The sequence below is a fragment of the Eptesicus fuscus genome, chromosome 5 (genome assembly GCF_027574615.1).
Source record: "Eptesicus fuscus isolate TK198812 chromosome 5, DD_ASM_mEF_20220401, whole genome shotgun sequence".
In the NCBI taxonomy this organism is placed as follows: domain Eukaryota; kingdom Metazoa; phylum Chordata; class Mammalia; order Chiroptera; family Vespertilionidae; genus Eptesicus; species Eptesicus fuscus.
In genome coordinates, this window is record NC_072477.1 from 57,130,090 (window position 1) to 57,144,733 (window position 14,644).

At 38.9% G+C, this 14,644-nt stretch overlaps 1 protein-coding gene across 4 annotated transcripts in view; it reads left to right on the plus strand.

The window, feature by feature from the left end:
• The window catches only part of DMXL2 (Dmx like 2), a 166,703-nt gene that overhangs the window by 135,016 nt on the left and 17,043 nt on the right, over window positions 1-14,644 (plus strand). For all 4 annotated transcript variants that reach the window (XM_008143148.3, XM_008143149.3, XM_054716227.1 and 1 more), the window contains 6 exons: window positions 1,076-1,152; window positions 3,088-3,215; window positions 7,433-7,681; window positions 11,880-12,058; window positions 14,030-14,166; window positions 14,488-14,573. In XM_008143148.3, coding sequence (XP_008141370.1) covers window positions 1,076-1,152; window positions 3,088-3,215; window positions 7,433-7,681; window positions 11,880-12,058; window positions 14,030-14,166; window positions 14,488-14,573 — 856 coding nt within the window. The remainder of the gene's footprint in view (window positions 1-1,075; window positions 1,153-3,087; window positions 3,216-7,432; window positions 7,682-11,879; window positions 12,059-14,029; window positions 14,167-14,487; window positions 14,574-14,644) is intronic.

Here is a 14,644-nt window from a genome sequence, read left to right on the forward strand (position 1 = left end):
ACCAAAGAGCCGCATGTGGCTCACGAGCCACAGTTTGCTGACCACTGCTCCAAGAGAAAGTATTCTTGTAGCTATTTCCCTGATGATTTTGTTTGTTCTGCAGTATTTAGGGGTAATCAGAGTTTTGGCAGAGTTATTACCCAAAATTAAACCCATCCCTTGTTTTTAAAAACTTAAAAAATATAGATTTTAAGAAACTCTAGGGAAGTTGGAGGCTCTGGAGAGTTGTCAGACTTCCACTGTGCGAGTCTAAGTGTATCTGTGCTGTGATTTCTCCGGTTCCAGTGGCCAATGCCACTTCAGGTCCCCAACATTTTTATTTTTTATTTCTTTTGTTTGAAAGGTGTGTTTGATTTCTGGTTGTACGTTCTTCTGAAGGACCCAAGATTTTACTGGTCACATCAACCTTTTAGAGACTTCTAATCCATAGCATAAATGAATCCATGTCAGTATTCTAGCAGAAATTATGTAAATTTATTTCTTAGGTTAATATGGACATATAGAAATGCATGAATACATATAAAGTCTAATTAGTTACAAGAGTATGAAACTATTTCTGAAGTCCCTTCAAAATTTTAAGATTTTATGAGTCTGAAGATGTTATTTCAACATGGCATTTTAGAATGTGGTTTTTATATTATGTTGATAATTTTTAAACTTTCTAAATTATTTGCTTCTGGAAAATCAGCCCTTTCACAGAGTGATTGATATATTTTCTAAACATTTAATTCATTCTTATTGATAAGAACAAGTCTTTATTTTCATCAAGGTGAATTTCACAAGGCAAGCTTAAATAAAAGCTCTGAAAAGCCTATACTTATTTTGATTCTAATTTTTTGGCATATTACATTTTAAGCTAATTGTTAGCAAGCTGCATTAATTAGCTTTATTGTGGACAAGCATATAAAGTTGGGTGAGTCTTATTATAGAAGTTTTAAAGTATAGTTAGTAGTCTCATATAGGAGGATCTAGTCTTATGATATTGCTAGTTTCCTGGGTATTTTCTGATTTTTAAGATATTACTATTGTGTAGAATTGTTAGTACAAAATGTAATTGTGGCTGTTTTGGTTTTAGGTGCATACACTTCATTCATTAGCAGCATCACTTTCTGCATCAATTTACCAAGCATTATGTGACAGTCATAGCTACAGGTAAAAAACAAACCACTGAAAATAGTATTAATACAGCAAAAATATTAAACTGTTCCAGAATTATATTAAGGTTCTATTTCCTAGGAACTGAAAAATCCTCAATATGACTGCCATGTTTACTCCCATAAATGAGAGAGAATGAAAAAAACACACAAGTATTTGTTTAGCTGTCATTTAGTAACAACAGAGACATATAGAAAATGACAGATAGTAAATAGAAATTATCATCACCATCTTTTAAAAAATATATATTTTATTGATTTTTTTACAGAGAGGGAGAGGGATAGAGAGTTAGAAACATCGATCAGCTGCCTCCTGCACACTCCCTACTTGGTATGTGCCCGCAACCAAGGTACATGCCCTTGACTGGAATCGAACCTGGGACCCTTGAGTCCACAGGCCGATGCTCTATCCACAGAGCCAAACCGGTTAGGGAATCACCATCTTTTTGTTTCAAGAAGAGAAGTGTTCACTATCCAAAATAATTTATAAAATTAAGTTTTCTAATTTTTTTTCCTTAGGAAATACTTTTTAAAAAAAATATATTTTATTGATTTTTTACAGAGAGGAAGGGAGAGGGATAGAGAGCTAGAAATATCGACCAGCTGCCTCCTGCACACCCCCTACTGGGGATGTGCCCGCAACCAATGTACATGCCCTTGACCGGAATTGAACCTGGGACCTCTCAGTCCGCAGACCGACGCTCTATCCACTGAGCCAAACCGGTTTCGGCAGTAAATACTTCTTTTAGCTTTGGATTAACTTCTATTTATGTAGTTGGTTTTAACCAGAAAGAGGAAATACTTTTGAAATATGAAAAGGTACATTCCTAACATTGAATTGTTAAAATCAATTTTATTTGCTAATTTACATATAATATGAAAGTCTTTGAAAGTGACACCCATTAGAAATTCTATAATGGTTTGAATTTTTTAAAATGTTAAGTTGCCTTCATCAGTGTGTACTTTGCATTTTAATGACTAGGGCTGTGTAGGTAGTAAGAAACTGAATCACTTGGAAAGGTGACCCAAATATAAATAAATTATATTAATAAATGAAAAGATTGTACTCTACATAGGATTACATTAAATTCATATTAAACAATGTCTAGATTTTTTTTTCTTGTAAATTCAGCAGCCTTTTATGGAAAGATTTGATTTGCATTAGGAATTACTCTCTCAAAATGGCCTGTTTGATTTAGCCTGAGGAGACCTAAGTATTCTACCAACTTAAAAATGTAAATAAGAAAAAAACATTTATTTAGTTGACTGTGGTCATCTTAATGTTCAAAGACAATTTGCTTGTTATGAATCCCTGGTTAAAATGGCACCAAATGAAAATTCATATAAATTTTTTTAAATGTGCATTTTCTAGTCCTTAAGCTATGATTAACTCTCAAGGTTGTCAGCTTTACTTTTGCTTTTGTATTTTCTTCAACTCTACAAAGATGAGGGAAGTAAATATTTAGGCACATTTTGGCTTTAGAATTAGATATTTCTAAAATATGATTCTCTAGATTTTAGTTCATATTTTAATTCAGGGTTAAACTATCACAACCTTGCAGAGCTAAGAAATGCACCACAGTAGTACCCTGAAACTTTCTAATATATCCTACTCCCAACAGCAGTCTCCTTACCTCAAACTTTTATAAAAATAAAAATGAATGAGTAGAGAAAATATATTAAAGTATTAAGGGACATCTGGAAAAGATTAAATGTCATCTGCCCAACATAGCAAAATTTGGTATTTTGTTAAAAAAAATCAATAAACATTTGTAACTAATTTCAAAAACTTTCTAAAATAAATTCTTACTAGAACAGTGAGTGGAGTTTAAGAAATTTTAAATTATAATTAAAATAAATATGTATAAAGTGAAATTGCTTATTGCCTCTATTAGGATGATAAATAACTGGACCCTTATGTTTACTTTGGCAGTCAAACGGAAGGAAATCAGTTTACAGGAATGGCGTATCAAGGACTTCTGTTAAGTGATCGTCGAAGACTAAGGACAGAAAGCATTGAAGAGCATGCAACACCAAATTCTTCCCCTGCTCAGTGGCCTGGTGAGAATTTCAGTGTTTTCTTTCTTTTTAAAAAAATCTATTTGGCAATTCTTTTAAAAAAGCTACCAACTGGTTTCCTGAATGTTGGTTTTTTTGTGTGTGGATTTGGTGGTTTTTTTTTTTAATGGTGTTTTTTGCCATGGAGTAAGTGCTTAAGTACTGTAATGTCTAAAGGCTCCACAAGTTGAGGCTTCAAAAGCAGCTCTGTTGACCAGCATAAAAAAGCAAGTTTTACATCTTTCATAAGGGTGAGCACACTATCTTCCATATCCTTGGAAATTCTGAATTAGAAGCGTAGAGGACAACAATCACAGAGGTGTTCTCACAGATATATTAGAGAGAATACAATTGTTCTCAAGTATACATTTATGTATTAGGACAGGAGCAATCATTTTGTAGCACATATGCCATGCTATCTGTCAGTCCTTCTTTTTTCTCCAGTTAGCTCTCATTCTCCACATTTCAAACCTTCCTCACTCTGTTAATAGCCTTTTCTGGTTTGCCATGTCATTTAATTTTTACTCTATTTGCTTTATAACTCTGAATTTACATGTTAGTGATCATTGTGAAGAGTGGCAGGAGAAAGAGGTGACAAACTCAAAGTGTGTATTTAAAATACATTTTTACATAAGTTTATAGAAACACTGTTGTTGTTTTAGCTTTGTATTGAAATAATTTCAGATTTTATAAAAAATTGCAAAAATAGTACAAAGGGTTTCTCTCTAACCTTCACACAGAATTCCCCAAATGTTAACATTATACCATACTGCCTTATCATTCATTCCTTCTCTTTTTCTCAGTCACTCACTTTGTGTGTGTATATATTATATATTTTTTTCTGAAATATTGGTAAGTTGCAAATATGATGCCCTTTTAAATCTAAATTTATCAGTCTTTCCTAAAAACAGACATTCTCTTGCATAACCCTAGTGTTACTGGTGAAACAACAAGACCTCAGTTCTTGTCTTTTTGAAGGAAAGATTTCAATCAAGAGACAAAGTGCAGCAAAGCAAGCAAGAATTTATTGGCCAAAGCAAAAACACATTTAGGACAGTGAGATAAGAAAGGGCATAGAAGAAGCAACAGGAGAGCCTAGGCCGGGCTTCTTTGGCTCACTGGAGACAGGTTCAGGGGGTTAGCCTGGGACGAGCTGCCACTGCCCATTGCTCCCCTGGTTGCAAGTTTCATGGGGACTTAGAGGGAAGAAGGGGAAAGGGAGAGTGCTCCCTGTGGGGAGAGTGTGCACTGGGTCCTTTTTCCCAAGGGCATTTATCTCTCTTGCTGGTGGAAATCTTAGGGGAGGTCTCATAGGAGGGTCTTAATAGAATATTCATCAGCTTTTCCAAGTGTGCTCTTTCAGGGTCATGGTCTCCACTGGTGCCAGGGCAGGGGTCATTAGTTAATGTAGCTTTACTTGTGTGATTTTGTGCTTTTTTGGGCCCGGAGTTGAAATGCAACTAGATGTTATCTTTAGAGAGGAAAAGGTCAAGGGCTTCAAACCACATGACCAGTAATATGAAAGATCAGGGGTCCAAACCACATGACCAGTCATATACTAGGGGAGGAGAGGTCGCTCTGGGGGTGAGGTTCTTGTTTTCTCAGTTGTGCCCTTTGCTAGACACCCAGGGCTTTACAGCGTTTCTGTACCTGGCTCATCGTCCTTGCTCTGCTCGTGTCTGTCTAACTGTCTGTAATATTTGCACAATTTCAAATTCAGCATCTTAACATTGATGCAATACTATAACCTATAGATTTTTTTCACATTACACTTTTTGTCCCACTAAATGTCCATGTAACATTTTAGTTGTAATTTCTCATGAGTTTCCTCCAATATGAGTAGTTCCTCATTTTTTCTTTATATGGAGTAGTTCCTCATTTTTTCTTTGACACTTTTGAAGAGAACTAGCCAATTATCTTTTTAGAATGCTCCTCAATTTTTAAAAATATTTTCTTAATATTAGATTCATGTTATGTAATTTTGGCAGGGATACCACAAAAGAGATACTGTGCCTTTCTCAGTGCAAAATATTAAGGAGTATACAATGCCAGTAGGTCCCATTACTGGGATTACTGCCCTTGATCTCTTGGTGAGGTGGCTTCTTCCAGATTTCTCCTTTGTTAAGTTACTTTTTCCCCCTTTGCAGTGAATAAGCATCTTTTGAAGAGACAGTTTAAGGCTGTAAAATATCATACTTTTACCCACTCATTCTAGCATTTAGTGATGATTTTTGGCTGAATCAGATATTGCTGTGGGGTTATAAGATAGTGATTTTATAATCTGTCATTCTTTCTACTTGAAATTATACTGAAATGGTTTGGTAAGGAAGAACTTTCCCTTCTACCCTTTTAAGTTATTTACTTGCTCATTTCTTATACCAGTATAGAATAATGGAATCTTATTTTGTTTTATAGGTTATAAGCCATTCCTATCATTATTTTGTTGCTCAAATTATGGAAATACTAGTGGCCCAGTGCACGAAATTCGTGCACTTGGTGGGGGCGGGGGGAGGTCCCTCAGCCTGTCCTGCGCCCTCTCGCAGTCCGGGAGCCCTGGGGGGATGTCCGACTGACAGCTTAGTGGGCCTAGCCATCAGTCAGACATCCTTAGCATTGCCACAGGGGCAGGAGAGGCTCCCACCACTGCCGCTATGCTCACCAGCTGTGAGCCCGGCTTCTGGCTGAGTGGCGCTCCCCCTGTGGGAGCGCACTGACCACCAGGGGGCAGCTCCTGCATTGAGTGCCTGCCCCCTGGTGGTCAGTGCGCATCGTAATGACTGGTCATTCCATCATTCAGTCATTTGCATATTAGCCTTTTATTATGTAGGATACACTGTAGATAAGGCCCCCTAGAACGATGAGAAATGCAAAAAATTCACTGTTAACTCATTCTCGAATTGCCCCCACTTAAAATCAACCCCCCCCCCCGCCCCCGGGCGTGTGCTACACCTTGGGAACCACTGGGCTTGATACTTTTCCTCTCTGAGCTTCATTTCTGAATACATACGCATATACCATGGGAATTGTAACCTCTTCTCCGCCTACCTCACTGGGTTGTCATGAGGAGGTTCTGAGCTAATAAACCTAGAAATGTTTCATCAAGTAAGTGATGTCTAAATGGGAAGGGATTGTTATTTTTAAGCCCACAGGTACCCTCGCAGGTAGCAGGTGCTGATTAGGGGAGGAGGGCATGATTGTTTCCTGGGACTGTAGCTATGGAAGCTTTGCAGAGGGTTCCGCAGGCCTCCGAGGGGCCGGCTCTGGTCAACAGCCCTGTAGTGGTGGCCGTCCCTGGAGGCGCTGGTGGGGAGGCAGGGCGTTAGTGGGGTGCTAAGGGGGCAGCGAGGCCGAAGGGGGAGTAACTGTCAAATCTTCCTGCTTGGCGCCATTCTTTAAATTGTACGTGGCTGTTTCGCAGCTGTACCTGCTCAGGGCGGGGTTCCAATCTCCTGGAGCCGGATGGGGGCTGGGCCAGGGCAGAGCCAAGTGGGCTAGGAGGGCGGGTTTAGCTGCGCCCCCAGTGAGGTTCAGCATGCTTCCTCTGTGGAGACAGCACTGCTCCTGTCGGGGGTGGGAGAGGGGAGGGTCTGACCCTGGGGAGCCGCTCAGGCCTGCCTCCACCCAGGTCCGGAGTTGTAGGGAGGAGAGGCATGCCCCGCCCCAAAGGCGGGGGCCCGGCAGCGGCAGGCTGTGGGCACCGGGTGCCTAGTGGGTGCTGACAGGTAGTCACCAGTGTGCTATTGTTATGGGTGCCCCTGGCGGGGGTGGCAGGGAAAGAGATCGGGAGTCGGAGGTGCAAGCTGCAGCTACCCCCGAGACTGGGTCTTCTCCCCATCCAGTCAGCCTCCAAGTTCCCCCAGGGGTGCGGGGGCTGGGGTAGGGTGTCCGTGCAGGGGGATTGGAAGAGCTCCCTGTGGCCGCTTCCTCTTCCTTCTTTGCAGTCTGGGCTCCAGTCAGGCGCTCTCCTCAGACCCCTGGGAGCTTGGCTCCGGCCGCCCACCCCCTGCTGCGCGCACAGCCTCCTGCTGGTCTGTCAATATGCAAATTGGTCATTACTGGGACACTGTAATGGACAATTAGCATATTACCTCTTTATATGTATAGATGTATTTCATATAATATAGTCCCATAATTATAGTTAAATTGCAAATTTAGAATTTTTTCCTTCTTGAGCTTCATTTATGCTGATATACTTTTTATGATATTATATATCCCTACAGGTGTGAGCTCACTTATTAATCTCTTGAGTTCAGCACAAGATGAAGACCAGCCAAAATTGAACATTCTGTTGTGTGAAGCTGTTGTTGCTGTTTACTTAAGTTTATTGATACATGCTCTTGCCACAAATTCCTCCAATGAATTGTTTCGACTTGCAGCCCACCCGTTAAATAATCGAATGTGGGCTGCTGTTTTTGGAGGGGGTGTAAGACTTATTGTGAAGCCTCAAAGACAATCAGAAAGTATTTCAGGTAAGACTAATGTATGTAAATATAAATAATTACCATTTTAAAGTAAAAGATTTTTTAGCACTTTAAGAATTCTATTTTGAAAATTAGTGATTGTTGAAGTGTAATCACTCTTGTTATGATAGTAAATAACTAAACTCATGTTAGAATAAGAAATATACAATGAACAATTTTGGATACCAGGACAAATTTAAGGATGATAAAAAAGAAGTAGAGGAAAGTTAAAGGTAAGTGAGGAGACAATGTTAAGGAATGAAGCCATGGAAAAAAAGATAGTTTTTAATTAGAGAAAGGATATTTAAAATTTTTTTTTTAATTTTTCACCCTGGTCAGTGTGGTTAAGTGGTTAGAGCATCAGCCCTCCACTGAAGGGTCTTGGGTTTGATTCCCAGTCAAGGACACATGCTTGGGTTATGAGTTCCACTAATTCACCTGGTTTATTTATTCCGTGTGTGTGTGTGTGTGTGTGTGTGTGTGTGTGTGTGTTTCCTCATGGACTAGAATATATTTTTTGTCTCACTTTTTAAAACGGTAGGATATGGTGAGATGTAGACTAATGCCATGGGAAAGGTTTCCATCTTGGTGCCAAAACATAGAAATCATCTTAATTCATCTTTAGAAATGGCCATATTACAGATGAACAATCCGAGGCAGTTTAAATGCCACAGGTTCTAACCTGTGTCCTTAGTGCCCAAGGTAGATTTAAATAATAGGTTGCTCTGTAAGTCAAGGTAAGGGAGGAGATCTCACCCACTCCAATTGCTTCTACTCCCATTATATGTAGGTGACTCTTAATCTACAACTACCTAGTTGTAGTCCACCTTAAACTTAAAGTTTTCCCCAAAAATGATTTCCTGAATTTTCTATCATTTTTTATGGCAATTCATTCACCACCAAGTTATCCACACTTAAAACCTCTGACTATGCATTCATATTTACATTCACTTAACACCTACTATCTGGTAGATAGTGTTCAAGATTCTGGAGGTTTGGAGTGAACAAAACAGACAATTCCCTTACCTTCATGAAGCTTACATCTAGTGGAGGTAAAATTAACAAATAATATCTCAGGTCTGATAAGAACTCTGATAAAAATAAAGCAGAGTAAGTGGAGAGTGATGAGGGTATAGGGATGAGGACAGTTTAGTTAGGGTAGTCAGAAGGCACATTTCTGATTAGGTAGCATTTGAGCAGTTTTATGGAGTAGTTCCTCCGACTATGCATTCGTATTTAGGGAAGTCAGTGATCACACCATGCTGAGCATTCTAGGCAGATGGAGCAGTGAGGGCAAAGTTCATGAGATAGGACTGGATTTGGCCTTTTCTAGGAACTACAAAGAAAGCCAGAATGGCTGTCATGGGGTGAGGGTGGAGGAGTGTTTAGAGATTAAGTAAGGTCAGTAGCTTGGGGCAAGGTCATTTAGGGTTTCATGGATCATTGTATGGACTTTAGTTGTTTTTCTAAAGAAAGATAGGAAACTACTAGAGGTTTTTAAGCATAGGAGTGACATAATTTATTTAGGTTTTCAGAAGATCCATTCTAGGTGCTATGTGAATAGACTACGCAACAAGAATAAAAGTAGGGAGCCCGGGTGGGAGGCTATTGTTTAGTCCACTTAAAAGATAATAGTGGCCCTGGCTGGTGTTGCTAAGTGGTGAGAGCTTTTGGCCTGTGCACTCTATTCCCAGTCAAGGGCACATACCTGGGTTGCAGGTTCAATCTCTGGCACCAGTCAAGGCATGTGCAGGAAGCAACCAATTGACGGTCCTCCACCCCCACCCTTCCTCCTTCCTTTTCTCACTTCTTCCCTCTCTCCCTCCTCCCTTCCTCCCTCCTTTCCACTCTCTCCAAAAATCAATGGAAAAAATATCCTTGGGTGAGGATTAAAAAAAAGAGAGACAAAAACAAACAAACACCAGGTAATAACGAGTTACCATCCAGAATGAATGGATTTTATCATCTCACAACATACGTATATTGTTAGGTCGCCTAAGGAGGAACACAAAAGGCCAGAGTGGTGAGGGATTATGAATTTATTCGATCATCCGCACACCAGGTGGCTGAGCCTGGATGGTTCCAGCACCCAGTGAGGAGAGTCTTCGGCTTTTAAAGGACTTTTGGCGGGATTTTTCTGGGTAGAGACTTCTTTATGCATACCCGGAAGGGAAATAATGGAATGTGGTCACTGCAAGTGAAATGTGGTCTTCAGCAAAGGGAATGTCCATAGTGAAATGTCCTGAAAAGCCAGTTCCGGGGGGAAGGGTATCAACTCAGTTGCTCCATCAAACCTAACATATATCAGACAGACCGTCATGCTGTACACCTTAAACTTACACAGTGATGCATGTCAGTTATTTCTCAGTAAAACTGGAAAAAAGACTGACGGTACAAGTGTTGGCAAGGATGTTTAGCAACTGGAACTTTCATATGTTATTTGTGGGAATGTAAATATGCAACCACTTTGGAAAACAGTCTGAGAGTTTTTATCAATTTATCATGTGACCCACTTACCTTGTGTCCCAACAATTCCACTTTTAATTATTTACATAGAAGAAATGAAACCATAATTCACACAAAGTCTTATAAATAAATCTTTATGCAGCTTTATTCATAATAGCTCCAAACTGGAATTAACCCAAATGCCAGTCATCGAGTGAGTGGATTTAAAAAAAAAAAAAAAAGGTAAACTATGGTATACACATGTCATGGAGTGTTACTCAGCCATGAAAAGGAATGAAGTGCGAATATGTATATATGCTATAACCAGCATGAACCTCGAAAACATGCTAAGTGCAAGAAGCCAGACACAGAAGTCACACATTGCATGATTCCTTTTATATGAAATATCCAAATAGGTAATCCATAGAGACAGAAGCAGATTAGTGGTTGCCATGGGCTAGAGAGAGGGAGGAATGGAGAGTGATTGCTTTAATAGGTATAGGGTTTTCATTTGGGGTGATGAGAATACTTTGGAATGAGATAAAGGTGGTGGTTGCATAACAATGTGAAAGTACGAAATGCCACTGAATTACTCATTTTTAAATGGTTGGTTTTATGTAAATTTCACCTCATTTAGAAAAAAGTGAAAGAGGGGTTAGCATAGGTCATATTCTGAATATAATGTGGAGTTACTGCTGATTGTTGATGAATTGTGTGCGGTATGGGAGAAGGAGGAGTTGACATAGAATTGTCATTTTCTTTGGTGGGGAGATTTAGGAGTGGAGTGGGTTGACTTCTACTTTCTGTATCTCCTATATCCAATGACTCCCTGATCCTTTTGATACTTCATGTATGTGTTCCTTGTATCTAATACTTGTTCTCAGTGTTTACCACCCGCAGTATTAATTCAGGCCCTTCTTATGTCATCTTGGTCCATATTCCTTTCTAATTGAGCAAGGAAACCACATCTCATCGTATGACTAGCTCGAGACGTTTTTTATGAGAATGCCCATAGGATAAGCTTCCAGGCTCATATCTACAAGCTAGTCCTGGCCTGACTCTGGACTGTTGCCCTCCCTGATGCCTGTCGGGCAAAAGTAGTTAACTCAAACCTGTCATTTGTTTCTGTCGTCTCTTCTCTTTTCCCACTGAGCCTCTGCCCTTTTAAGGCATGCTTTACATCCTACACATTCAGTGACTCTTTCTTGGACAGCATAGCCAGAAATGACCACTCAAGCACTTTCCTTATGACTATTGAATATATCACTTATTTAGTACATTATACCTAGAATTATTTTAATCCTTATTCTATATAGCACAAAGGCTGTTCCATGGCAAGATATTCTTTTTAAAAATATATATTTTACTGATTTTTTACAGAGAGTTAGGGAGAGGGATTGAGAGTTAGAAACATCCATCAGCTGCCTCCTGCACACCCCCTACTGGGGATGTGCCCGCAACCAAGGTACATGCCCTTGACCAGAATCGAACCTGGGACCCTTCAGTCCGCAGGCCAACACTCTATCCACTGAGCCAAACCAGTTAGGGCCAAGATATTCTTTATGCTCTGTCCTCATCTCTGCCATGATGGCTGGAACACTGATGGCTGGAACTAGAAGACTTTAGGAGCACTAAACTCTTTAGATGCAAGTAGGTAATTTAGTCTGAACTAAAACATGGCAAAAGTGGGATGAAAAGAAGGGTTAACTTACTGGATTAATAATGAAAAATAAATGCTACTTTTTTCCTCTTTTTTATTCAGCACCTTCTGTTCCGTCTGAAGACATAGATAAACACCGGAGGAGATTTAACATGCGAATGCTGGTCCCTGGAAGGCCTGTAAAAGATGCTACTCCACCACCCGTGCCTGCAGAAAGACCATCTTACAAAGAAAAATTTATTCCTCCTGAACTTAGTATGTGGGATTATTTTGTTGCGAAGGTAAGGGACGTGAGGAATGCAGGTTTTGAGTGTGTCTATTTTATGAACTCTTGTCAATGCATCACATAGGACTAAGGGGAAGCTTCTGGACTGAACCACCATAGCTTAGACATGTCATCTCTCACATCCAGAAACTGGATATTCATTCACTGAGCATCAGATATGTGAGAATGATTAGATACTAGATATGGATGAGACAAACTATATGGGATTTAGGTATAAACCAGAAGTCAGTTTATTAACATGTAGTCAGCATCATCATGTGCCTGGAATACTTTTAGGTTCCCTTCATCTGATTATCATTGTTTCCCTGGTCAGCAAAGAACTAGAGCAGGAGATGTTTAGGGGTTTTATTGTTACCAGTCCAAAGAGGATACTCAAAATGTCAGAATATAGAGTAAGGGAAGGTTATTGACCAAGAAGGTGCCAATCCAAATGAGAAAATATTTTGTATAAAATAAAAATGAAAAGCAGTGTAACGAAGTTTATGGAATGCAAATGAAGCAGTGGTTACAAGGAAATTTAGGGGTTTTATTGTTACCAGTCCAAAGAGCAAAACTCAAAATGTCAAAGTTTAGAGTAAGGAAAGGTTTATTGATCAAGAAGTTGCCAATCCAAATGAGAAAATATTTTGTACAGAATAAAAATGAAAAGCAATGTACCAAATTTTATGGAATGCAAATAAAGCAGTGGTTACAGGGAAATTTATAGTTTTGAATTCTTTTTAAAAAAATATATTTCTTTATTGATTTCAGAGAGGAACGGAGAGGGAGAGAGAGATAGAAACATCGATGATGAGAGAGAATCATCGATCGGCTGCCTCCTGCACACCCCCTACTGGGGATCGAGCCCGCAACCCAGGCATGTGCCCTTAGCCGGAATCGAACCTGGGACCCTTCGGTCCGCAGGCTGACGCTCCATCCACTGAGCCAAACCAGTTAAGAGGGCTAGTTTTGAATTCTTATATTAGGAAAAAAAAGATTAAAACCAGATATCAAAAGACTTACCATAAGCTAGAAATATTAAAGAAAACCTAAAATAAAAGGTAGAAAATGTACAGATATAAACAGAAATAAAATAGAAAACAATAATTTATCATGACAGAAAGCAGATTGGTGGTTTCCTAAAGATGAGGTTGAGTTGGAAAATTGAGAAAGAGCAATAGGAATCTTTGGGGATGAAGAAAATATTCTATATTTTGACTTGGGTAGTGGTTACATAAGTGTATATGTTAAAAAATCAATTGTATGTGTAAAATAGATAATTTTTATTCTATATATGCTATAATAAAGATTTTAAAAATTATTTTAGATAATTGAACAGTGATACTATTTGAATATTTAATAGTTATCATGATTTATGTAAAATAAGATTATGATTATTTTAAAAATAAAAAATCCTTATTCAGTAGAAGAAAAAAAAAGAAGGTGCCAATCCTCAAATCCTTAAGAAAGTACAGAGTTCAGGTTTCTTTTATGTCAAGGGAAGGGAAAATGAGAGGGGCTATTTTTTTTAAATCTCAAGCCTCAAGCAGAATTTCTCTAATGATTAGCTTGCATAAAGCAGGAGCTATTAGCCCCAAGGCCCTGGGACAGAAGGCTCAAACAAGATGGAGACAGAAAGACTGCGCATTTCACCTGTTACATTAGCAGGCCATGGTGTGGCCCCATGACACATCTCTGGTTCTCCAAGCAGAGGAAATGTCTCAGGGGCTCAGAATCCTTATGGGGACTAGATCCATTATAGTCCCACTAGTATCATGTTGGGTGCATCACTTGCTCTTTGGCACTTTGCTTTTAAGAGCTCATCACCCTCTATTAATATTTCCCTCTTTATATATGTTAACACTGTTGTCACCTTGCTGTAAGTGCGCAAGAGGGAACACATCCCCCTCGTGCCTCCTCCCGATGTTAAGTTAGGACAAAGATGACCCAATTATATGTTTTAAAATAACTTTACCTTTTATTTCAGCCATTTCTCCCTTTGTCTGATAGTGGTGTTATATATGATTCTGATGAAAGCATTCACAGTGAAGAAGAAGAAGAAGATGATGATGAATTTTTTTCAGGCACACGAATACAGGAGCACCAAGACCCAAATTCCTATAGGTAAATTGCCTTTTCTTTTATAGGAAATCCTTATAGTACTAATTTTAAGTAACATTATCATGAACTTATACAAGAACTGATTTATGTTTTTAGGTAAAGAATTCTGTACCTTTGAAGTAAATTTCCAGACAGTACAGTATTTCACATCCACTTTTAAATAGTAGCTTATATACAGAGCACAAGCACAAACATTTTTAGTGAGGGAAAAGTACGTAATTTATTGATGTGCTATTAGATTGATGTGACTGTGGTAATTTCCAGATATTGCAAGTGTAAGGATAATACAATTGAGGATAATTTTCTTTTGTCCCCCTTGAACAGCTGGGTTCTTCTGCATTTGGCAATGGTTAAGCTAATACTTCACAATGTCAAGAATTTTTTTCCCTTTGCTGGATTGGAATTCTCTGGTAAGTCTGGAATTTGAAAATTAATGTTCATAAATATAACAAATTACCATCTTTAGAAATCCATATGAAAG